Source organism: Globicephala melas, chromosome 5 (genome assembly GCF_963455315.2).
Source record: "Globicephala melas chromosome 5, mGloMel1.2, whole genome shotgun sequence".
Taxonomy (NCBI): domain Eukaryota; kingdom Metazoa; phylum Chordata; class Mammalia; order Artiodactyla; family Delphinidae; genus Globicephala; species Globicephala melas.
In genome coordinates, this window is record NC_083318.1 from 102854172 (window position 1) to 102879259 (window position 25088).

At 36.5% G+C, this 25088-nt stretch overlaps 1 protein-coding gene across 13 annotated transcripts in view; it reads right to left on the reverse strand.

The window, feature by feature from the left end:
* MAPK10 (mitogen-activated protein kinase 10) overlaps positions 1–25088 on the reverse strand; it is a 361784-nt gene that overhangs the window by 13548 nt on the left and 323148 nt on the right. For all 13 annotated transcript variants that reach the window (XM_060299612.1, XM_060299611.1, XM_060299614.1 and 10 more), the window contains 2 exons: positions 2842–2905; positions 1059–1136 (listed from right to left, as the gene is read on the reverse strand). In XM_060299612.1, the coding sequence (XP_060155595.1) occupies positions 1059–1136; positions 2842–2905 (142 nt within the window). The remainder of the gene's footprint in view (positions 1–1058; positions 1137–2841; positions 2906–25088) is intronic.

The window sequence follows — 25088 nt, forward strand, 5'->3', positions numbered from 1 at the left end:
CACAAATGTAGAAAACAAACTTATGGTTACCAGGAGGGAAAGGGAGGGGAGGGATAAATTGGGAGATTGGGATTGATATATACACACACTACTATACATAAAATGGATAACTAACAAGGACCTACTGTACAGCACAGGGAACTCTACTTAAACCTCTATAATAACCAATATGGGAAAAGAATCTAAAAAAGGGTGGATATATGTATATGTATAACTGATTCACTTTGCTATACACCTGAAACTAACACAACATTGTAAATCAACTATACTTCAATAAAAAGTATAAAAAAATAAAGATGGAAATGAAAAAATAAAGTGCATGGGAAAAAATTATACATCAAAAGTAGGACACCAGGTCTACTTTCCTCTAAACTAATAATCTGCAGCCTACATTTTTGCCAGCATGATCTAAGTGTTGTTTAAATCTAAAGATATTCTCTTTCTATTCAAAGTGTAAGTCTTAGGAAAAATATACTAGCATTAATAAGTATAAGTAAATTACCTCAAATAATTCTAAAGCACATTAGTAAGATCAGTAAAATATGTATATGTACAAATGTGTGTTAGATTCTGTAGATTGCAAACTGAAATATTTTCTATGCTGACTTTAATTGAATCTCATCTTGGTTAAGGCTTCAACTATGGTTACATCAACCTTGCTAAGAGTGCAAACATTAGAGTGAATGAAGGAAAAGGTTTTGGCTGGAGGGATTCCTGAACTCTACATTGACTCGGTGGTCAAGAGGGCATTATGGTTCTGAATTTTGATGAGGCACAGTTACCCTTTAACCAGCCCATGTTAACATTTCTTTAAGATTCCTTATTATCTTAAAATAAATTCTGAAAGAACTCTTGTGCTAGGTCATTATAATCAGAATAATCAGAATGAATGCCACACTAAATATCAAAAGAATAAAATTAAAATCATTTGAGGGAAAAACAGTCATGTGATATTAGTTCATGTGCTCTATTGGCAATGTTATTGACCACAATCTCTCCTTAAGGCCAAGAAAAATACACGAGTATTGGTTTATTGGTTATTCACTGAGAGTGAGTACCTGAAGGAGAAGGCTGTCCTTTCACAACACCATTCTTAGTCTTTTCTTCTGAATTCATGACTTCCTTGTAAATAAGTTCTGTAAGAAACAGTTATCAGTGTTATAAAAGTCAATTTTCTCCTTAACCCAAAGAGGAGATTCATTAGTTACTGACAAGTAATAACATGTTGGTGGGGCTGAGTAAATTACAAACCAAGTGGAATTTCTTTACTCTTCTATTTCTACATTTTCTTGAAATAACACAGAGCCTGGCAAAAGTAGGTGCTCAATAAAGCATTTGACCAAGAAAATGTATGAAGAGTACACGTTACTTGTTTTCTGAATTCTTTGGGAGATTTCTGATGCATTCTAATTTTATCTCTTATGGATTTTAATGGCTCAGTTTTGAACCTCCATTTTTCTTTTATGTTCACTTCCTAAGAGATACACATATTCTTCTTGTGGCTTTATATTGTTACTTTCTATCAGTTTTCCAACTCTTATTCATCTTTTTGCTAGATTCAAATCTTGGATTTGTAAAACTAAACTTGCATAAAATCCAACATTAAAAAATTATTATATTTATTCCCAAACTTGCATCCATTTCTGGCTTTTTCATTACTAGAATTAAAAATATGTATATCTTCATTACTTTTTACTTTATAGCTTTTAGCTACAAATTATTCTGTGCCATTCATTCGTGCTTTGCAATGGCTTACAATTTATATAATCATCATCCTTTACAGGTATTTCTTCAGTTTTTCAGAATTTAGTCTATGTCCATCCTCCTCCAGTGATATTTATACCCTATCACTTACCTAATCATGAACACCTGAGTGCCTTCTGGTCCTTATTTAGATCAAATCAAGTCTTTTTCTGTCTATCGTCCTCATCTTTTTTTTTACTTGATCTACTGTTTATACGTGCTTATTCTTCCATACTCTCCAACATGACCTCTTGAACAGGGGATTCTCTTTACTAACTTTATAACACTTTTTGCTCATTCTTACCGGTTGGTTTCCTCTTATATCTTCATTCTGGTATTTTCCTCAATTTTTTTTTCTTTTCCAAACTTATAATTGTTAATTCTTTCAAGGTTGCTCAAATGTTTCTTCCCTTCAGATCTCCCCTTTATGTTCCTCCTCATAATGACCTAATCATGTGTTATAATCTGCATTTGGCTTTATCATATTTATTCTACTCTGTGGTTATTTATGTTAGTGGAACAATTCTTCTCTACCTTGTCTTACCCTGACTATGACCTTGATCATGCAGTATGTGTTTGAAAAAGTTTTCTTGAAAAAAAAGTTAATTAATGTATTCATTTACTCTTTTCTTACTTTAAAGGAGAATAAGCCACTCAGATACATGAATTTTCATTTAAATTCTCGAGTCCTATAAATCAAGTGAATGAATTCATATATTCACTATCTTTTATTCTATGATGACTAAAACCATCTCAGGCATAATTTTATCCATTTTATGTGATAATTTTATGTATAAACATGGAATGTTTAATTCTGAAATTTTTAATTAAAGTTTGCCCTCCACCATGACAAATATTTTGACAATCAGTACTATTTTTTATAAAGTGTCAGTAATTAATTCCTTTCATTCTTGAGTAAATGCAATACTGTTATTAGTATGAAAAGACAGATGAAGTTTTAGGAGCTTTGAAAATGGTCTAAGAGGATAGCACTTAGAAAATCATCTGTTACTAAATTGTTTTAAAAGGAAAAGCCTTAAAGATGTTTTCTGAGTTTCAATAACGCAAAAGGTACACTTATTTAAGCAGTAGGATCACCTTTCCATTCTTCAATGGTGTGTTCTCTTTCATCCAGCTGTTTGTCGTATATCTGGGGTGGGGGCTGCAGAATAAAAACAGACAATAAACCTTCTGTAATAAACTAAAAATAACTAAACTCTTACAATGCATGAGAATATTTTGCTATTCATTGATTTTAGTGGTGATCATAATCTCATATAAATTGTGGAGTAATTACAGTGGTACATAAGTTAAAATTTCCCCACAAACTTATAAAGGATTCATTTATATGCCAAATAAGCCAGCAGAATCCAAATCCTGAGAGCTCACTTCCCAAAACCGTCTGATTCAGAACTCAGGTGTAAGCAATTAATATTCAGTCTTTAAAAATCAAACAAGACACTTGATTACAAGGACCCAGAGGCTATTTCCTCCATTCGCTAGCCCTATAATAGAACCCTACTAAAACTATCCCAGACTGATAAGATTTTGTTCCATTTTAGACACCTGTGAAAAAGACTCTTTGTTTTTTATTATTATTATTATTTTTACATCTTTATTAGAGTATAATTGCTTTACAATGGCATGTTAATTTCTGCTTTATAACAAAGTGAATCAGTTATACATATACATATGTTCCCATATCTCTTCCCTCTTGCATCTCCCTCCCTCCCACCCTCCCTATCCCACCCCTCCAGACAGTCACAAAGCACGGAGCTGATCTCCCTGTGCTATGCGGCTGCTTCCCACTAGCTATCTACCTTACGTTTGGTAGTGTATATATGTCCATGCCTCTCTTTCGCTTTGTCACAGCTTCCCCTTACCCCAAGTCCATTCTCTAGTAGGTCTGTGTCTTTATTCCTGTCTTACCCCAGGTTCTTCATGACATTTTTTTTCTTAAATTCCATATATATGTGTTAGCATACGGTATTTGTCAAAGACTCTTTAATACCTCTCAACAGATCGTACTACTAGTTCCCAGTGTAAAGAAATATTTAGATCTAATCAATTTTTTGCGTGTGCAAAGCATCATAAAACATTTTTATACATAGCTGTGTGCTCTATATTTAAATGATTTAAGATATTTTCCCCCCTCAGGCAGAAGCAGCTGCCAGTTCTCTAGAGAGATGGCTCACCTTGAACCCCTGAGTGGCCCCTGAGTTAACCCTCTCTAGGAGAAATGATGTGACAGGACCTTTAGTCTAACATTGAATCAGCATTCCTCTTGCTATGAGGAATTTGGACGTGGAAAAAGAGAAATTTTCACGAATCTAGGTGCCTTCCAGGAAGGAAGGTCTCAGATAGATTCCCTAACCTCTTCCTACCAATGTTTGGACCTAGGGAAATCTATCACGGTGACATAGAGTAGCTCCAACTCAGCTCAAGTAACACGGAAAGAAAAAAATCTCTTGGAAAAATAGAGGTGAGAGAGGATAAGTTGAGGAGGTATATTGGCTAATAATGGCTTCAGGGCAAAGAAGAGCTACGAAATGTCTGGTGTCATGAGACAGGGTCCCAGAATTCATGCTGTCCAACACTCCAAAAGCAGCCATTTTTTGGTAAGAAACTAACAGTTACTCAATAAAGTGACTCAGGTCTATTAGGACAGCATCCCTCAAAAATGGCTGTTGTAGGAACACATCGGACAATATCTTCAGAGACAGCTTCTGACTTCTGTGGGAGGTTCTTTGGCCTGGGAGCAGTACCCTAATACCACAATGGTTCTTCTTTACCGCATGCAGAATCTCTGGTAGCCTGAATCACAACAGACATGAATACTCATCCTAGCCCTAATATGCTGGGGCAGCCTCACATACTACAGAAGTAGTTGGATATAAAAATATAAGACTTTGATTAGTCGTGGTAGGGCAATTTAACACAATACTGAATTACTGAGAAACATCTACTGATGAGGCCAGACATTCCTTTAAAACCTGTGATCGCTACTGGGACAGAAGGCTTTAAACCAGCTACTGGGATTCAGATGTGGCTGACTGAGTAGCCTTTACTGAAAGAGCTAAACAGAACAAGACCCCACCCTACCCCATGACACTAGTGAGGACACAGAAACACTGATTATGTAAAGTTAAGGGCACTGGGATGATCGAGCACTGCCCCCAGGACCTGACTGAGGGAGGACCTTCTACCCCAAACTATGAAGAACTTCCCAATTATAGGAATATGATGATTTAATGAGTGAATGAGTAAAACAAAGTTATTTTTGAAAATCTGTGAAACTGTCATCTAAGTAAGCTAATGCAAAGCCAAACTCTGGTTATGTAAAGATGCTTCACCAAGTGGTAGGTTTTCTGCTTTGCCTCTTCCTGATCTTGTATAAAGCTGTGGTGAGGTCCTCATCTAAGTGGGCCTTGTCCAGGTGTCCCGCAGACCAGTGTGCACAGCTCTCAGAGCTCACACCCCACCCAGAGCTCTGTGCATTGTTGGCGCCTCTTCTAACAATAGACTCAGCTCAGGATCCTGTGTGGCTGACTTCTCCTTGCAGTGGACTTTTCCATTCAAGTTTCAAAATTAAACATGGCTCAAGGGTATAGTTTCTGTCAAAGTTCGTAAATGTTATTTTCTCTTTGCAACAGAACTATTTGAGAGAGGTTTTCCTTGGAGCTTCAGCATACAGCTGTTGCTGATGTAGAAAGCACGAAGTGATAGACTCTAACCACAAGCTACAAAGAAAGAAAGCAAAGTACTGAGTCCAAGATTTCTCCTTTCAATAAACCAATGGGCTGCTTTAAACACACTTGCATTATAGTTATGGTTGAAAGGGGTACATGTTCAGGGTTTGTTTGGGTTTTGTTTTTTTTTAAAGAGAGGATTCAATCACCTGCAGTGGAAGAGTACTTCACATAAAGATGTCTTCTACATAAGAATATAAAATAGTAATTGACCAATAATCCAAAGAGAGTAATGTCATATTCAAACACATATATATATGTGCTCAGTCAGCAATTGTCACATGCAGTGGTCTATAATACTCTCTGCCCCTCCCTGTAAAGAGAAGCTAGTGGTCTACTGGTCTGTTGTTCCTTTTCCCCACTTTATTAAACAGAAAGGATTCTCTCTTGCTAGGTAACAGTCTAAATAAAAAAGAAATGAGGAGTGGGTATCATGAGAAGGGCCCCAGAGAGTATTTTAGGAGAGTTTAGTAGATTAGAAAAATTTGAGATGTGAGAAAATTAAGGGTGAGAAGAAATTAAGAATAATTTATGGAGAGTTATTAGAGCCTATGATTTGCATGCTTTTGAATATTCTTCGAGACTGGAGATTCCCCTTCTACTATTTTGGGAGATTTGGGCTCTACTTCCCTGATTTAAATTCTTAGAGGAATTTATATGGATTGCATAAACAATAATGGATTAGATGTGCTTTATGATGGCACTATATATACATACACTATTTGTTTCAATTAAATAAGATAAACACATGGCCAAATACGAGTCACTATGATTTAGTAAATATTAGAATTAATTAATTAATTTATTAAATTCATTCATTCAATTAAGGTTTGGGGCACCTAGTATATGCTAAGCTATATTAGAAATTGAGATTTCAAAACTGAATAATGTTACTGCTGACCTCAAGGAGCTCACAATTTAGTGGGGTAAGACTTATGCAAAACAGATAATTAATACACAACATGATAAATAAAAGAAATATGTAGGTGGTATATGGGAGCAGAGAGAAGAAACTGTAACAGAACTGTAGCAAAACCTTTTTCTTTTTGGAGTAGGTGACACCTGTACTAGTTCAGTGAGCAAAAGATGTCTTGGATATTGACAAGATAAAAAGGGAGAGAGAAAAAGATGACTCTAGGCCACAGAAGCTAGAGAATAGAATGGTGGTGGTGGCTGTAGTTGTGGTGGTGGTGAGGTTGGTGATGGTATTGGTGGGAGGTGTGCTTCTCTGCTCCAGTGCACGCACATGCAAAGAGAACTGGAACCAGTTCTGTTATTATGAATTATAACTTATGTGGTCAGAAGTGACAAGAGATAAGAGCCGTGAATAGAGAAGTAGATGGGTCAGGGAAAGGCTGGATCAAGGATGGATTTGGTTACCATGATTGGAATGAAGACTTCTTCATAATGGGGGAGAAACCACTGAAGAATGCAATAGAATGGTATGGTCAAATTTACAGCCGGATTGAAGAAAAACACAAACTGAATTCAGAGAGAAGAGTCAGGGAGCTGCTGGATGATCTAGAAAAAAATTAAAAGGTCTGACTGGGGTAGGGAAGGTAAAAATGGGTAGAAAATATGGATTCAAGAATACTTAATAAATATTAATAAATAAAATTGGTAGAATTTTGTTTTTGATTGAATGTGATGATGGGAAAGAAGAATGACTCCCAGATTTCTAAGCTGAATAGCTGGACAATGGCAATACTAGTGGAGCCAACTAAAAATATAGAATGGAAAAAGGGAAATGAGCCTAAGTGCTATGTTGGCAGAGATGTCTATTTGATAATCAAATATATGATCTGATGTTCACAGGAATGCTGTTGACTAGAGATGTATAGATTTGAGACTATCAGCAAGAGGTGTTTGCTGAAATCATGGCAGTGGATGAGGTCACCCATGGAGAGTATGCAGGTAGGAAGAGTATAGGGCCGAAGTGGACCCCTAACAGACACCAGAGTTTAAAGGTTGACCAGAGGAAGATAAGTCAAAGAAGGAGGATGAGGGGGAGGAGAAAGGAACATTTACAGAAATCATGGAGAATGAGAATATTACAATGTTATAGAAGTGATTAGAGTTTCAAAAATAGGAATTGGAAGTTTCTTGGAAATGAAACAAATAAAGCTTTTGGCTTTCAAGGCACCAGAAAGGCATGATAGAAAACATGCTTCTGAAATCCACAAAGGTTTCCAAACCTCAGAATTGCCACCACACCCAGAAAGATCCAGGTCGGCTTTTGGTGGGGTACATCAATACGAGCTAGCACCTAAAACACTGGAACAATACAGAAGAAATATCTTCAATGCTAACATGGATATGGGATATGAATAAAAAAATAAACAAAAAGGAACTGCAGAACAGATTGTGACACTGAAAAAAAAAAAGGTAGTTATATGCTCTTAGATCTGCTCTCCCAACTATCTTTGAGGGCTTGATAAATGAAGAACACTCTTCTCCAATTAAGGGAGGCCACTTTCTTTTTTAGAGAAGATACTATATGCTAGGCTCTTTATATATACCCTTACAAACCTCAGGTCAGGAAACTAAGATTCAAAGAAATTTTTAAAAAATATCTTGAAGTCACACAGGGCGAGAGAGAGTCATGGGCATATACACACTAACAAATGTAGTAAGGTAGATAGCTAGTGGGAAGCAGCCGCATGGCACAGGGATATGGGCTCGGTGCTTTGTGACAGCCTGGAGGGGTGGGATAGGGAGGGTGGGAGGGAGGGAGACGCAAGAGGGAAGACATATGGGAACATATGTTTATGTATGACTGATTCACTTTGTTATGGAGCAGAAACTAACACACCATTGTGAAGCAATTGTACCCCAATAAAGATGTTAAAAAAAATATATCTTGAAGTCACATAGCTAATTAATGATAGAAATTTGACTAAAAGTTTAATTTAATTTAAATAATTTAAAGAATAATTCAGAGCAAATAGTAATTGAGTTGAATCTAAAGTAAGGGATAATGAAACAGTATCTAAACAATATTTAAATCAAAATCTTTATAAAACAAGAAATAGAAAAATAAGCAAATAGGGTGACTGTATGTCTAAATTTGCCCAAAACAGTTCCAGTTTGTACTTGCTGTCCTTGCAGTTATTAATAGCTCTCAGCTCCTTCACTCTTATAAGTGTTGGGATGATAATTATGTGAGCATCCTATATGGCAATGTTGAAACATGCATATTAGGGATCTAAGTTATATGGCAATGGGAGGATGGAGAAAACAACTGAATTACAGCACCTTTCTACCACTGACGTCTCAACAATTGCAGCTGTATCCTTTCCTGCTCTAGGACATCATGTTAGCATTTACTTCCATTTTCTCCACTTTTAGGAATGTAAAACTCAGATAAAAAATATGGCTCTTGCCAAAAAAATACATAGAAGAGTATAGTTCTACATAAGAAAATTAGGATTGAGGAATATGGATTTTTGGGGGCATTCTCTTGAGTTCTTACTGCTGGACTTGATTTCTTGATGAAAAGATCTTTTTAATCAGTACCTATTCAAATTCCTAATTGATTCTCCCAAGGTGGAAGTTGCTCTCTCTTGCGACTTCATTTTATATCATATATTTAAGTGATACTTCTTTACTAAGTAAAATGTATGAATTTATTCTTTCCTTAATCTTCAAGATAATCCTGTTTTCAACAGCATCATAGAATGTTAGTGGTGGAAGAGATCTGAGAGATTATCTAGTGCCACCCTTGTTCAATCTGCAAATGAGAATATGAAAACTCAGATCATTAAGTGATTTGTCCATGGTCATAGAGTTAATTAGTGGCAGACTTAGGGATAAAATGTATGATTTCTTATAAGAAAAGATGGAATGAAGGAATCTTAGGGTTAAAGACGTGCTAAACTGAATAATTCAACACTCACAAAAGATTTTCATTAATGACAAATTTGAGCCTACCACTCTGATTTCTGCTCCAATTTTCTGTCAGTCTACACATGTAGCTAGACTTGGCAATTATCACCCAAGCAGTCAACACATATTCTGAAATGCTTTTTGTTAAAATATTTTGGACAACATCAGGACCTCTACACATATGAAAGAGATGAGAACCAGATATGAAAAATCTAAATTGTACATAGTTGTTCCTTTTATTCATCTTTGAGCCCTGAATTAACATTTTTTCCATATCAGTCATGTTCTGACCATATGATAATCATCAAGATGTTGGTGTTTGTTTTCTGTTTCTTTTATCCTAATTAAGCATACAATATGGTTTTGTTCTACTTTTTCTCTGTGCGTGTTTGCAGTCTTGTTGAAAATGCCAATGAAAGCTTTAAATAGCATTGTCTTTCTGTTTGTGCATTCTCTATTAATTCAGCAGCTGGATCAAAGAAAATGATATTATGTCCTATTGAAACACACTTTGTTTTTTCTTATTAACCTTTGCAATTTGAGGATTGCCAAAAGATGTGTGATTCAACCAAGGCTTCAACCAAGAAGACTGAATTTTAGTACAAAGTTAAATCACAAAATCTGTTTAAGGAAACGTGCAAAATTCAATTTTAAATTTCCCTGACCCTACATATATAGAATAAGTTCTCCAAAAGTATTTAAAATTTCTGATGAATAGAACATCTTAAAATTTTAACCTCCTGATTGGAAAATAAACATTTATATAGAATAATTTTTTATATAACACTAAATATGTTTGTTTGCCTCTTTCTTTCTTTCTTTCTCTCTTTATTTGGCTAATGACACCATTTAGTACGTTCTACTTTTTTCTAAAACTTTATATTCTCTGTAGTACCAAGAACAGTTCATTATCCACAATGAGGTTCAATGTTCACTTAACAGTCTTACCAACAATCTGCCAAGTTAATAAAAGTATAATAGCAATACATACAATCATCAAAATAATTGACTAAAAATAGTTATTTTTCAGTGTTACAATGTTTCTCTATTTTGTGACCTTACTATGCAGTAAACAATGACTTGGTTTCCAATCACCAAAAATTTAATTGCCTCTAAAAGTAGACAAAGAGAAACTTGTAATACACATCAGTTGATTTTTAAAAATTGTTTACACAGGTTTTAGGAAGTATGTCTGTGCTCTTGAATAGAAATTAAACTATCTAATACTACAGATGAAGCAAATGCCCTTTAAAAGTCTGATGAGTTGAAAGTACTCCACAATAGGGGGATAAAAGGTTAATAAAATCTGTCTCTGGAAACTAATCTGATTAATTCTTCTTCTTTTTTTAAGTTATCTTGCATTGGGTCCCCAAGGAGGGCCCAAGAAGGGGATTCATGTGCAGGTGATCATTCGAAGAAGTGTTCTTGGGGGCATCCTGTAAGGGAGGGAAGGAGGACGGACAGGGAAACATGAATGACACTACAATTAATGACCTTAACGAGAACTGTTTTGGTGCAGAAGTCAGACTGATCTGTGTGAAAGAAGAAGTGTGAGGTAAGAAATATGACTTAATGACAACTTATGAGACTTAGGACTACTTATGAGACTGGGTAACACCACTAAGTATTTTGCAGGGGGTGGTGAAGAACTGAGAAGCTTTGGCAATTTGGATTTGAAGGGGACTGAGGGAGGCGTGTAGAATGACTCCTAGGGATTTGGTTCAATCACCTGGGTGGAAAGTAACGCCATGGTTTGAAAGGTGTGATGTGGCGGGGAGAAGGAGTCGGTTTTGGGTGACAGGGGATATGAGTCCAGTTCAAAATTCAACATGTTAATTTTGAGATACCAATCTAAATGCTAGTTATTGTTAGATTTATGGATCTGGAACTCAGGACGGCCATATGTAACAATGCATAGATTTGAAAGTCATTTGTAGTAATTAAAATTAAGGGTTGGTCAAAGATACCAAAAATTCCCATGGAAAAAAGAAAATAGGGCTATAGGAGAGGACTCCTGGGATCCTCAATTCTAAGGGAGGAGAAAACAACTCAGACAGCACTGCTGACTGGAGAACAGGAATTCTGTCACCACAGTAATCAGTGGGGAATGTATCAGAAAGGAGGACATTTTCAGCCTATTCAAATGGCAAAGATGCACAAGATACCAATATTCTTTGGACTTGGGCCTTAGGAGGGCACTGGTGATCTTAGAGAAAGCAATTTCAAGGCTTGAGAAATGAACTAGAGTAATTGTGAGTAAACAAAGTCTAATTCTTTACAGAAACCTGGCTATAAAGGTGGAAGGTACTTCCATTGCTAATAGTGTAGTAAAAAAAAAAAAATAACAACTTTGATTCTTCTTTAAAATGAAGGCAGCTAGAGCATGTTTATCTGTATAATCACCAGTGGAAACCGAAAGATAGGACACACACAGGAAAAGAAGAGACCCACACGCAGAAAAGAAAGACCATATGTAAAAAACAACTGTATACTGGGTTTTTCTGGACTTTGTGTAACTGATTCTATTACAGCTTTATCACTTTCATCCTCGACATCTTCAGAATCTTAGTACCATACATACAAAGTTGATTTTCATATATTATCTCATTTAGTCCATATAACAACCCTCCTCTTCTAGGCATACAACTGAAGTACAAAGAAATGACACAACCTATCAGTAAGTGGCACAGACAGCATTTAAACCCAAATCTATCTGAATGTAAAATCCATGTTTTTTGCATTTTCCACCCAACTATAGCTTATAATATGGTTCATGGTAATTTAACCTGTTGAAATAAGTACATTTAAAAGTCTTCTTAACCAACCAAAGCAACAGAGAACAACAGGGAAAAAAGTCAGTGCTGTCTCTAGCTGGAGGAACCCTCACAATGCTATTAATTAGTATTACGGATATAAATTTCAAAGTCCACTCAATAGAAAGGCCAGTGTGTGCACTGTATTGTGATGCTGCCACCTTGTGGTTGGAAAAAAGACAAACATTAAGTATGAGTTCATCACTTTAATCAAATTACTCTCACCCATGGGTTCTCCACTTTGGTTGCATGTTGAAATCATCTGGAAGTTTTAAAAATGCTGATGCCTGAATCCCAGCCCCAGAGATTTTTATTTACTTGGCCTGGAGTGAGATCTGGGCATCAGGATATTTTAAAACTCCCCAGGTAATTCTAATGTGCAGCCAAGATTACGACCCCTGTTCTAACTCCTATACAGTAATCAAAGCAAGTTTTGTCATTTGCCTAAATATGCTTCATGTGTATAGATAAAAGAGAAAATATTCAAGAGAAAGTAAATGATTTCCTCTCAGTCTTCAATGATATCTACTTCTTGGGAGAAAAAAATGTTTTGTAAACAGAAATCATCATGTGCTATGGCTTTGAAGAACAGGAACAGAGAGATTTGTGGATTATAATCAAAGTGGACACCAGATTTGTATCTCTTAATCAGATTCAGCCTTTGTCAAAAGAGAGAGAGGAGAACTCTGAGTTTCTTGAATAAGTCACAGAACTCCTCACAGGAACAATGGAAAGAGCATGGAACTCAGAGCACCCTTGACTCTGATACTAGGAAGACAAGTGACCTTGGGCAAGTCACTTAATTTGCAATGAGTCTTAATTATCTGGAAAAAGTTTCACATGCTGCTTTATTCCAGAGGAAACTAATTTCAAATGTATAACAGGTAATTCAACACACCTCTCTTGAGAACTTGCAATGTGCAAAACATTGTACTATACTTTGTTACATTTGGAAAGCACTAATGTTGTTTGGAGACACCACAGCACTAAGTGACCAGAGGAAATTTTTAAAGCTAGTGATGCAAATTGTAACTATAATGTAAACTGAATGTAATTTAAAAACTTAATTTAATAATTTAATAATGTTCCAATAGCTTAGCAAGGAAGTTAAATTCAGTTTTCTCTATTTTTCTCTTCTATTCTACAGCTTTCTCAGATATTAGGTCACAAATTTATTAGCTTTATACCATTAACAGTTTAATCATTACTTGAAAATGGAAATTCTCTTTACTGCTCTTTGGAAGTTAAATTTTTCTATGGTTCTTTAATTGAAAAGGCTGAGTAATTGCACCATCAATCACCCAGTGTCCAGGTCATAAATCTTTTTTTTATTCATTCATTTAACATATATTTATTAACCAACTACTATATGCTATGTAATCCTTGAATCCTACCACCCTACACCTTAAATCTAATCATTTATAAGTCATGTTGATTGCTAGCTTCTAAAAGTCTCTTAAATCTTTTGCCCATGTCTATTCTCAGGCCACCATCAGTTCTAACCTATGTTACTACAGATTTATCCCCCTGCCTTCCATCTTCCTTTTCTCTACTCCAGTCTCACTTTGCATATAGAGTGATCTTTCAGAAGTTCAAATCAGATAATGCTGTTGTTCTGCTTGCTAGGTTTTTTTTATTTTTAATTGAAGTATAGTTGATTTACAATATGATATTAGTTTCAGGTGTACAACATAGTGATTCATAATTTTTATAGATTATACTTCATTTAGAGTTATTATAAAATATTGGCTATATTCCCTGTGCTGTACAATATATCCTTATATTATTTACTGTATATATAGTAGTTTTGAATGGCTTCCCTTCACCCTTAGGATAGAGTGCATGCTCCATCATGTTTTCCTTCCTTACCTGGTCCCTGTTTGCCAGCCCCAATTTCTCCTTACCCTTCTCCATTGAGTAACCCCCAAAGATCTGCAGCTCTCCCAACCTTCTCTTGACTCTGAGTTTTTTAGCTCTCTCTCTCTTTTTTTTAATTTATTTATTTTTGGTTGTGTTGGGTCTTTGTTGTTGCACGTGGGCTTTCTCTAGTTGCGGTGAGCAGGGGCTACTCTTCGTTGCGGGCTTCTCATTGCAGTGGCTTCTCTTGTTGCAGAGCACGGGCTCTAGGCACCCGGGCTTCAGGAGTTGTGGCTTGCAGGCTCTAGAGCGCAGGCTCAGTAGTTGTGGTGCATGGGCTTAGTTGTTCTGTGGCATGTGGGATCTCCCGGACCAGGGCTCGAACCTGTGTCCCCTGCATTGGCAGGTGGATTCTTAACCACTGCGCCACCAGGGAAGCCCAACTCTGAGTTTTTTGCACAACACTTTCTTCTGCCTTTTTTTCCTTCATTTGGATAATTCCTGCTGTATCTTTCATGTTTCTTTTTAGATATTAATCCCTTCAAGGAGCCTGCTCTAATTCACATTACTGAGTTGAGTTTTTTCTATGTGCTTCAATAAGCTTAAAATTTGGACTACTTATCACTCAACATTTACTGGTTTTACTTCTCACAAGATTGTGGGGACAAAGTCTTGAGGACAAAGATTGTATCTTCATTCACCAGAGGCTAACACTCTACATAGCATACAATAAATATTCAACAAGCCTTCTTTGCGAAGATAACATCTGAACAAAGACTTAAATGAAATAATGGAGGGAGCCATGTGGATTTATATCTTTATGATTTAAAAAAAAAATCTGCTGTAAGTCTCTTCAGATTTCCCTGGAAATAAAACAAACAGACAAGGGATGCCACTATTTCTTATCAATATGTGTATAACTGGTAGTACACATCTGGACTACATTTAAATGTTCCGTTACATACCCAGTCCTTATATTTCACCAAATCATCTAAGTCAGATTCTGTGCCAAATACCAAAATTCTGTCTACATCTCATTCTCCACTATCAAACAACAACAAAATTTCACCATTTTTAGGAAACATAATCATCATGAATCAGGTAACCATTTTGGGTTGGAGGGAGATGGAAGGATCTTGATTCTTCTTTTGCTTCCAACTTCAAATATTGTGCAATAAATTTGGTAAAGATAGCGTTAGCGAACAAGCTGTTTTATTTGAATTACTTAAAGAATCAGTAATTAATGCTCTCTAAGACTGTTGTGAATTACTAGCCACCTCTTTTATATTATCTGTTACTGGCACTGAAACCAAATTCTCAACCAAACTGTCAACCACTTATTTTATCTTTTGCGGCAAAGGTGACTTGCGACCAATTTAGCTTACGACAAAGGTACCAAACAGATGCACTCAGTAGGTAAAGCAGAATTTCTGCTCTCAAGGAATATTAGAGCAGTGGAGTCAGGGAGATAGACCTAAAAATGGATTATTTCAGCATAATATGTGATATGATGATGGCATGTGGAAGGTTCTAAAGAAAAAAATGTTAACCTAAAACTCTGAGAAGCAACAGATTTTATTGCAAGACTTTCCATGGCAAAAGGCCATATTAGCCTCAATCATACATTATAGGACAAGAATAAGCTAAAAAAGAGCTAGAAAAACGTTCTGGGCGAAAAGTCAGCACAGCGAACACAAATATTGCTGAGTCAGCCTGTTAAGACCATGTGCCATTTGCACCTCTGCCCTACAGTCACAAAGCTGAAGCAAAAGGAGCAGGGGAATAAAAAGACCTTCAGCACTCCTATATCAGTCACATGACTCAATAACAATTCACACCAGACATTAACCAGAGGAGATCATACTCCTCTAGTTAATGTAAATGAGTAGAGTAGCCCCAGGATAAGAATCCACAATGAATAAAGAAACATAGTTACAGAATTAGAAACTCTACCAAGGAAAACTGATTTGCCTATTCTTTACTGCCATTATAGGAATACTATTGCATTTTAACATAAAATTTAGTATTTTTTCTATTCCAAAATATTTTATTTAAAAATATACACTTTTGTTTTTGAATTTTATTTTATTTTTGTATACAGCAGGTTCTTATTAGTCATCCATTGTTTTTTTTGTTTGTTTGTTTGTTTTGCCATACGCGGGCCTCTCACTGCCGTGGCCCCTCCCGCCCCGGAGCACAGGCTCTGGACGCGCAGGCCCAGTGGCCACGGCCCACGGGCCCAGCCGCTCCGCGGCACGCGGGACCCTCCCAGACGGGGGCACGAACCCGCGTCCACCGCATCGACAGGCAGACTCCCAACCACTGCACCACCAGGGAAGCCCTAGTCATCCATTTTATACATATTAGCATATACATGTCAATCCCAATCTCCCAATTCATCACACTCACACACACACACCCCCACCACTTTCCCCCCTTGGTGTCCATACGTTTGTTCTCTGTGTCTCTATTTCTGCCCTACAAACCAGTTCATGTATCATTTTTCTAGGCTCCACATATATGCGTTAATATACGATATTTGTTTTTCTCTTTCTGACTTACTTCACTCTGTATGACAGTCTCTAGATCCATCCATGTCTCTACAAATGACCCAATTCCCTTCCTGTTTTTTTTTTTTTTTTTTTGCAGTACACGGGCCTCTCACTGCTGTGGCCTCTCCCGTTGTGGAGCACAGGCTCCGGATGCGCAGGCTCAGCAGCCATGGCTCACGGGCCTAGCTGCTCCGCGGCATGTGGGATCTTCCCGGACCAGAGCACGAACCCGTGTCCCCTGCATCAGCCAGCGGACTCTCAACCACTGCGCCACCAGGGAAGCCCAATTTCCTTCCTTTTTATGGCTGAGTAATATTCCATTGTATATATGTACCACATCTTTATCCATTCATCTGTCGATGGGCATTTAGGTTGCTTCCATGTCCTGGCTATTGTAAATAGTGCTGCAATGAACATTGGGGTGCATGTGTCTTTTTGAATTATGGTTTTCTCTGGGTATATGCCCAGTAGTAGGACTGCTGGGTCATATGGTAATTCTATTTTTAGTTTTTTAGGGAACCTCCATACTGTTCTCCATAATGGCTGTATCATTTTACATTCCCACCACAAGTGAAAGAGGGAATGGTTCTTTGGGGTCTTTTGTGTCTCCATACAAATTTTAAGATTTTTTTGTTCTAGTTCTGTAAAAAATTTGACAGGGATTGCATTGAATTTGTAGATTGCTTTGGGTAGTATAGTCATTTTCACAATGTTTATTCTTCCAATCCAAGAACATGGTATATCTCTCCATCTGTTTGTATCATCTTTAATTTCTTTCATCAGTGTCTTACAGTTTTCTGCATACAGTTCTTTCATCTCCCTAGGTAGATTTATTCCTAGGTATTTTTGTTGCAATGGTAAATGGGAGTGTTTCCTTAATTTCTCTTTCAGATTTTTCATCATTAGTGTAAAAATATACACTTTTTAAATTATGAGTTTCTACTTCTTTTCTCTCCTAGCACTGATCTCTCTGAAAATCTTAGAACATGACATAAAGATTTTGGATCAATGCAATTTTTCAATTAGGTATAAAGTGCTCTGCTAATCTAGTAATTACTGCCCCTTCTACCTACCTAGATTCCATACGCTTAGCACATTATATAAGTAAATGTTCATGTACCACTTTTTTTTTTTTGCCGTACGTGGGCCTCTCACTGTTGTGGCCTCTCCCGTTGCAGAGCACAGGCTCCGGATGCGCGGGCTCAGCGGCCATGGCTCATGGGCCCAGCTGCTCTGCGGCATGTGGGATCTTCCCGGACCAAAGCACAAACCCGTGTCCCCTGCATCGGCAGGCGGACTCTCAGCCACTGCGCCACCAGGGAAGCCCCATGTACCACTTTTATACACAAGATGTTAACAGAAAAAAAAAGTAGCAAATATTATTGTAAATCCATTTCTATTCTAAATTTCATGATTACATAAATTATTAAAAGACCCCCTTTGTAAAGAATAATAGAACTTTTTAAAGGATACTGAGACATAGTTCAATGAGCACTGGCTTAGAACCAAGGATTTTGGCTGTGGACGGTGTAAAAGTCATTTTAAAAATTTGTACAATAGGAATAACAGTACCCCGAAGTAGTGGTAGGGGTTCTTTTGACTGGGGTAATACAGAATAGGAACATGGATGGGAAGGTTAAATAAAATAGTCAATACAAAGGTGATTAAAACATTTCCTTAATTCAATTAATTCTTTTGAAAATCTGCAGTGTGCTAGGAACAAGTAGTTACACAGATGATGCAGATGAATGAGACAAAACCCTTGTCCTCAAGTTGTTCTTAGAGTAATAATTTCTAAGGTATCTGTGGTGGGGACAGAGTGCTGAGGGGGTGGGGCAGTGATTGGGTAAGGAACAGAATCACCTGAGGATGAAAGGTTATTTCTAATTAATAATTTGCTCACAAGATTCTAACATATCCCACACATCCCATTAAGAATCATCTCTTATGAAACAGACTTGCAAACTTCAAAAACAAAATTATGGTTACCAAAGGGGAAAAGTGGGGGGAGGGATAAATTAGGAGTTTGGGATTAACATATACTCACTACTATATGTAAAATAGATAATCAACAAGGATCTAATGCACAGCACAGGGAACTCTACTCAATATTCTGTAATAACCTATATGGGAAAAGAATCTGAAAAAGAATGGATATATGTATATATATAACTGAATCACTTTGTTGTACACCTGAAACTAACACAACATTGTAAATCAACTATAATATAAAATGAAAATTAAATGAAAAAAAAGAAAGAGAATCTCATGTCATATAGATTACAACAATTAGGTTGAAACTATTTCAATTATACTCACAAACTAAAAAGTCTCTCTTTAGTAACATGATGTTTTTTTTAAGTTTATTTGAGCATTTTCACATATAATATCCTATCTCTTAAAACCCTGTTAGGGCATTTCATAGATGCAAATTACTTGTGACAATTATACCACCAAAAACATCTTGGAATCTGTCATTCTTTTTTTCATCTTCACTGTCATTGAAATTCATTTTTTATCATCTTTTTTTTTTTTTTTTTGCGGTACGCGGGCCTCTCGCTGTTGTGGCCTCTCCCGTTGTGGAGCACAGGCTCTGGACGCGCAGGCTCAGCGGCCATGGCTCACCGGCCCAGCCACTCCGTGGCATGTGAGATCCTTCTGGACCAGGGCACGAACCCGTGTCCCCTGCATCGGCAGGTGGACTCTCAACCACTGCGCCACCAGGGAAGCCTTATTTTATCATCTTTTATCTCAACTACTTCACCAGCTTCTTAACTGGTCTTTCTTCTAATAGTCATCACCCCAACCAGTCAGAAAGAATGGTCTACCTAAAACAGACATCTCGGATTAATATTCCTACGGTCACTCCTTCTGTGCTTCCTGACCTGGTATCTTCCTTGGTCATGATGAATTACCTCACACAGTTCCTCATATTAACTGCAAGAAGATGTCTCTTCTCTCCTGGCCTTTGAACACATTGCCTCCTTTGCTCAGAAGATCCTACTCTGCAACCCCCATTTCATTTGGCTAACTCTTGCCCATCCTTTTCATCCCATTTAAGACTTTTCTTCCTCCTGAAAGTCTCATTTGTCTACTAAAAGTTGGGTAATGCATTATTCTTTTGGCGTCTCTAGTACCTTGTGCCTCCTTTTCATAGAATTTACCAGAGTGGTTAAAATTTCTCATTTACTTGTCTATCAAACTTACTACATTATAAGCAACTAAATAATAGGAACAAGGTCTTTTTATTATTATAATTAATGAATTCTCAATGGCCATATATAATTGAAGCTCGATAAAAATTTAGGGAATGAAAGAAGTGAACCCATCCAAGGTAGGATGAGGCCTTGAGTCCCTGTCTAATTGTGGATCCTGAGTGGTTTCCATTGTGCTCTACTGTACCCCTATATGACGATTTTGGTCTCCACACTCTGTAGCTCTTTGTCTTCGCCCATTGCCTAGAACCCCTTGGTCTGAGGAAGCTGGGGTGTTTGCCACAATATTATAAATTAACTCATTGCAAGTCAAATTTTTGCTTTGTTGCTAAGCCTTTTATTCATGGGGGAGCTACTCATTACTTAAGAACTTCTCTGTGAGTGTATGTGCAAGAATTCTGGCTAGGAATAAACTTTTCTTTGTGATTAAATAGGATTCACAAGGCGATGAAACAGGGAACATGAGCAAGCCTACTTCAGAAAAAGAAGTGGTGACAGATTGCTGTACCATGATGACAGCATTCTGGTGTATATGTCATGAAACGAAGTCACCAAAAATGCTTTCTGCTGGACTTAGTCCAAAATAACAAACATCTTAGATAAGACATTTTCATTAAAAGTGCCTGAAGCATAGCTATTTTATCCCTCTCTTCTTTCAGAGGAACATGAAAAGAATTCAGTTTTCAAAAAGCACATAAAGATGGAAATCAGATCCTCCCTGGAATTAGAAACTGTGGGGAATTTCTTTGGGTTATCAATTAAAAGCATTTTTCATAAGCAAAAAATTCCATTCTTTCACAAGATATTGTGGGCCAATATTCCACAAATGACCCTGTGAGTCCCAAATTAAACCTGTAGCAAGCTATAGAAGTGGTTTTTATCATTCTTACGACTGTCTTGCCATTCAAAAGAGACATAATAATTTTATTACAGCATATACTCTGTGAAAGACCATAAACTTTTAATAGACTTATAAAAAGGGAGTGTAACCTTTTCAATATTCTGTCTCATCGTTGCATGAATCCATTCTGCCCTCTCCTCACATGTAATGGATGCCCCAGGGCCTAAGCAATGGTTCCACACTTGGGAAGAAAATGTTCACATCAAGCCTTTTCCCTGAATCTGAAGGTTACCACGATTTAGCACTCAAGAACACTTCCTGGCTTCTCTTTTTTCTGATTCTGCAGCTCCTCAAACGTCCAGTCCATAAATTTTTGATCTAAGGACAGTTCTGATGACATGCTGATTTCATCTCTATAGTTTTAATTTAAAAGTCAAAATAAACATCTTTCAGGTTTAATAACTGTTTGTTTTCACATGACCACACATTCATTTTCAGCATCATTAAGGATTGTAATTTCTTATTATTTCCCTTCTATCCTAGAATGTGAAATTTCTCAATTTACCTCCTAACCTTGATAGCATAACCAACTCTAAGCATGACTTCTGAAACAAGATGGTTGATTAACTTGACCCTATGATCACCCCCTGCATAGCGAAGAAATTAGGCCTTTTTATGTGTTTTTGCTGTTCATTTGTTTGTTTCACTTTTATGTTGCAATAAACAACAGATAAAGAAACAAAAGTCTTTGGAGACAAATACCTCAGAGAAAAATGGGTAGTGCAAAGGAAGTAAGTCCTTAACTAGGAGAAACAAAATGGAAGCAAGATATGAGGAAAGTGGGACCTGTCATTCTCATGAAGTCTGATCTTCATGCAAAACAATGCCATCATAAAGCTATAGAGCCGCCTGTCAACTGAAGCCTTGAAAGTTTCATAGCACAAGAAAAGAGCTAGCTACTTGAAAAGTAGACACTGGTATTAATTTCCGTTTCTTGAAGAAATGTCATTTTAACTTGCCTAGAATCACAGAAATCTTTTTCATATTTTCAATAAATTTTAAAAATCGTAATGAAAATTGGAAGCATAATGCTTGATATTTACCTGTCCCTTCTCCTTACATCCCCTACCTAAAAAAAGAAGAACTTTTATAAATGAAAGGGTCTTTCTATACAAATAAAAAATTACCTCAAGGAAATAACCTGAGATTTTCTAAGAAGTGCATTAAGTCTTTTGGCTATGTCTATGACTGATAGCCAACTTTAACAGTCAATTACACATATTTTGGTAGCTCCCTCATCCAAAACTTTCTGTATCAGCCTAGCATTTTTTAAATATTAAGAATTAAATTTGGAGGTAAAAGCTCTAAAAATCTCATAAAGCCCATGAACTATATCCCTAGGAATATATACACACATAATTATAGGCATATAATTTCAGTATGTTTTTTACCAGCCCTCAGAGTCTCATCCAAGGAACCTCTAGGGTAAATGAATGACAGAATACGAAAGCTTAGTGCTAGATCATGAGCTCAGCAGGGTAGGGAAGTGTTTCCCTCATTTGTGCATCTTTAACTCTGGAACAGTGCTCAACATAGCACACGAAAAAAATAAGAATTTGTTATGTTGAACTGTGCATGATGGGCATGTGTGTATTGGGGGATTTTTTAAAAAGGAGAATGTACTTTTTAAAAGTTCATCACACAGTTAAACCTCATTGAATCTGGTAAAGATGGGACAGAAAAACATTTTAAGTAGAAAACCAGAGCAGATTTAGAAACTTGAACAGGGCTACCCACCAAATAAGCATTACTGCTGGGAATAGAACAGAGGTGGCCTTTAAATTACAGTATTTATATATAATAACATATGGGCCTTTCAGAAAATATCACCACCTCTGCAGAGCAGTATCAATTTCTTTATCAATAAAGGTTCTATATTGAAAACACTCATAATGATACAAGGGTGGGCAGGAATGCCTTAGAGCTACACTTGAACTTATATACACAGTACTTTAGAGGAGATTCTTTTAGGACAGAAAAAAAATTGTGGAGAGGGAACAGTCTAGTTTGATTATTTTAGCAACATTGCAGGTAGACAAACAAGGCAGGAATGCAAATTACCAAGTAAGTTATGTTTCCTAGAGATTAACCATTTTTATGACTTCTACTTATCTCAAGGCAAAGCTGTCCAACAGAGATTCTCTCTTCTGACCGACCTTTCTTTCCTCCTCTTTAATCTTCCTCTTACTATAAAATTTGGTAAGTTTTCATTGACAGAAAACCTTACAAGTTCCGATATTGACTTCTTTGCTTATCTCTTAGGAGTGGCTCTGACAGGGGAAAGCATTACTTGTTTTCTTTTTTTTTCCTCTCACAGTTCGTGGATTATACTACTTTGTGGCACCTTAGACAGATGCCACAATGAGTAATCTCTTTCTTTCCAGGATGAAAATATTAAGAAAATAAAACACGTTCTCACAAATACCTGCTCCCTTGAGTTAAGCGGGTGGATCTCATAATAACTAGAAGTCATCTAGGAAAAAAGAAAAAAAAATCATAGATTTGGGAGAACCTGACAGGACATTATAACTCTTGCTTTCAGAGATCACCAGCTGTGGAATGTTCTAAAAAACCAATTTCTGTTCCCTTCCCACATTTTTAAAAGAATTCTCCTTCAGTGCTCTATTCAAGAGATTAACAGTATTCACTTCCTAAAGGGCTCAAGGTAATATATGAAAAGAAAAACCTGATCATAGGCTCTACCAGTCAGCAAAACAGGTATCTCCTGAGAATGAACTATTCAACTACTCCAGTTTTGACACTTGAGAACCATAGGTGTTCTGTGAAATCTGAACATCCCAATGATTTGAAATCAAGGAGGTTTTTCTTCAGTAGAACAATTTGCTAAAATTAAAGACAAATGAATTAATATTTGAGCAAAGTTTTGTTCTTCTTGTAAGTCATGTAGGGAGAGGAGCCACTAAAAGCAGGTGGCTAAATCTATCTACAACAAACATTTTGACAAGCTCCCAACAACATGGCATCAAAACAATCCCAATGTGATTCAGAAGATATTTTCACTTTAACAGTTGAGGTACTGGGCATATGAACTGTAATGTAAGTTATATTTTTCCTTAGAAGGCAGTTTGTAAACTGCTCACATTTTGCTGCTGAAAAGGATACATCAGTACAAACAGATGGAAATTTAGAATTCCACAAACGGCAGATATTAGGAATTAGAGACATCGATTTAACTTTAAGCAAGAAAATGAGAATCAAAAAATACAAATTTCTCTTTCTATAATTAAACACATAATTGGAGTGCATCAAATTGTAGTTCATGTTTCTTTCTACTTATTCATATCCATTGTAGTTCATGTTTCTTTCTACTTATTTCTAAATTTATATACATTCTGAGTATAATAAACCTACTTAGAGTTCAACTCTGCTCTAAAAGGGTCTTCTGTGACAGATAGATGGCACTAAACTATTTCTCAAATTAAGCCTGCCAGGGTGTCGCACTAGCTTTTTCTCAGCATGATGTATGCTGCAATAATAAGAAATCATAAGACTCAAAGAGGTAGTCCGTGTGTCAGAACAGATGGAGAGAACAGCTGAGAGAGGGATTCAGCCAATTTATTAACTCTCTGTGAGTAGAATAAATCATATTTGAAAGAATTCAGAGGAACACTTAGTCTGAAAAAGGAATTTAAATGATGGCAATTTTAGAATGGAGAGAGAAGAATAATGTTTCACCTTAAAACATCACTCAGTAACCTCTTAGTCTTTCCAACCCCTAACAGCAAAAGGTCACCAGTGACCAGGACCCCAATTATAGACCAGGCTAGTGATGAACACTTGGAAAACATTTAGACTGATTGTCAAATTTAAAACACTTAATGAATACTATAACATACTGTGGAAATGAAATCCATGATATTAAATATTTGAGGTACCGCTGTTAATTATTCTTTTCCTTGCTCTGAAATGGGATAGTTTGTCCTATTTGTGAAAATATTTAAGAGAACTTACTTATAATTTTTGATACTCTTAAAATGCTAGACATAATCTGAGAAATGTTTTTTGAGAACAATTTCCTTTATACAAGCTCCATATAGGACTTTCGGGAAAACTCAATTTATGTGCTTTATCACATATAGTGATATATCTAGCTGTAAATATGAAAAGAAAAAACTCTTTATAAGTTTTCCAAATTTTAATCCAAGGGAAAAAAGCATGATTGAAATGATCTAAAGAAAAGTAAATGGAGTTTTTTTTTTCTTACTAAAAGTGAGTGTACTTAACATCAAGAAGCATCCTATTACTAGTACCAAACTAGTAATACGATCCCTAGTAAAATCCCAGGTCATACTCAGAGACATAGTACCATGCAGTCTTTTTGGCTTTAATGAAAAGCAATGGAGGCTTTTTAC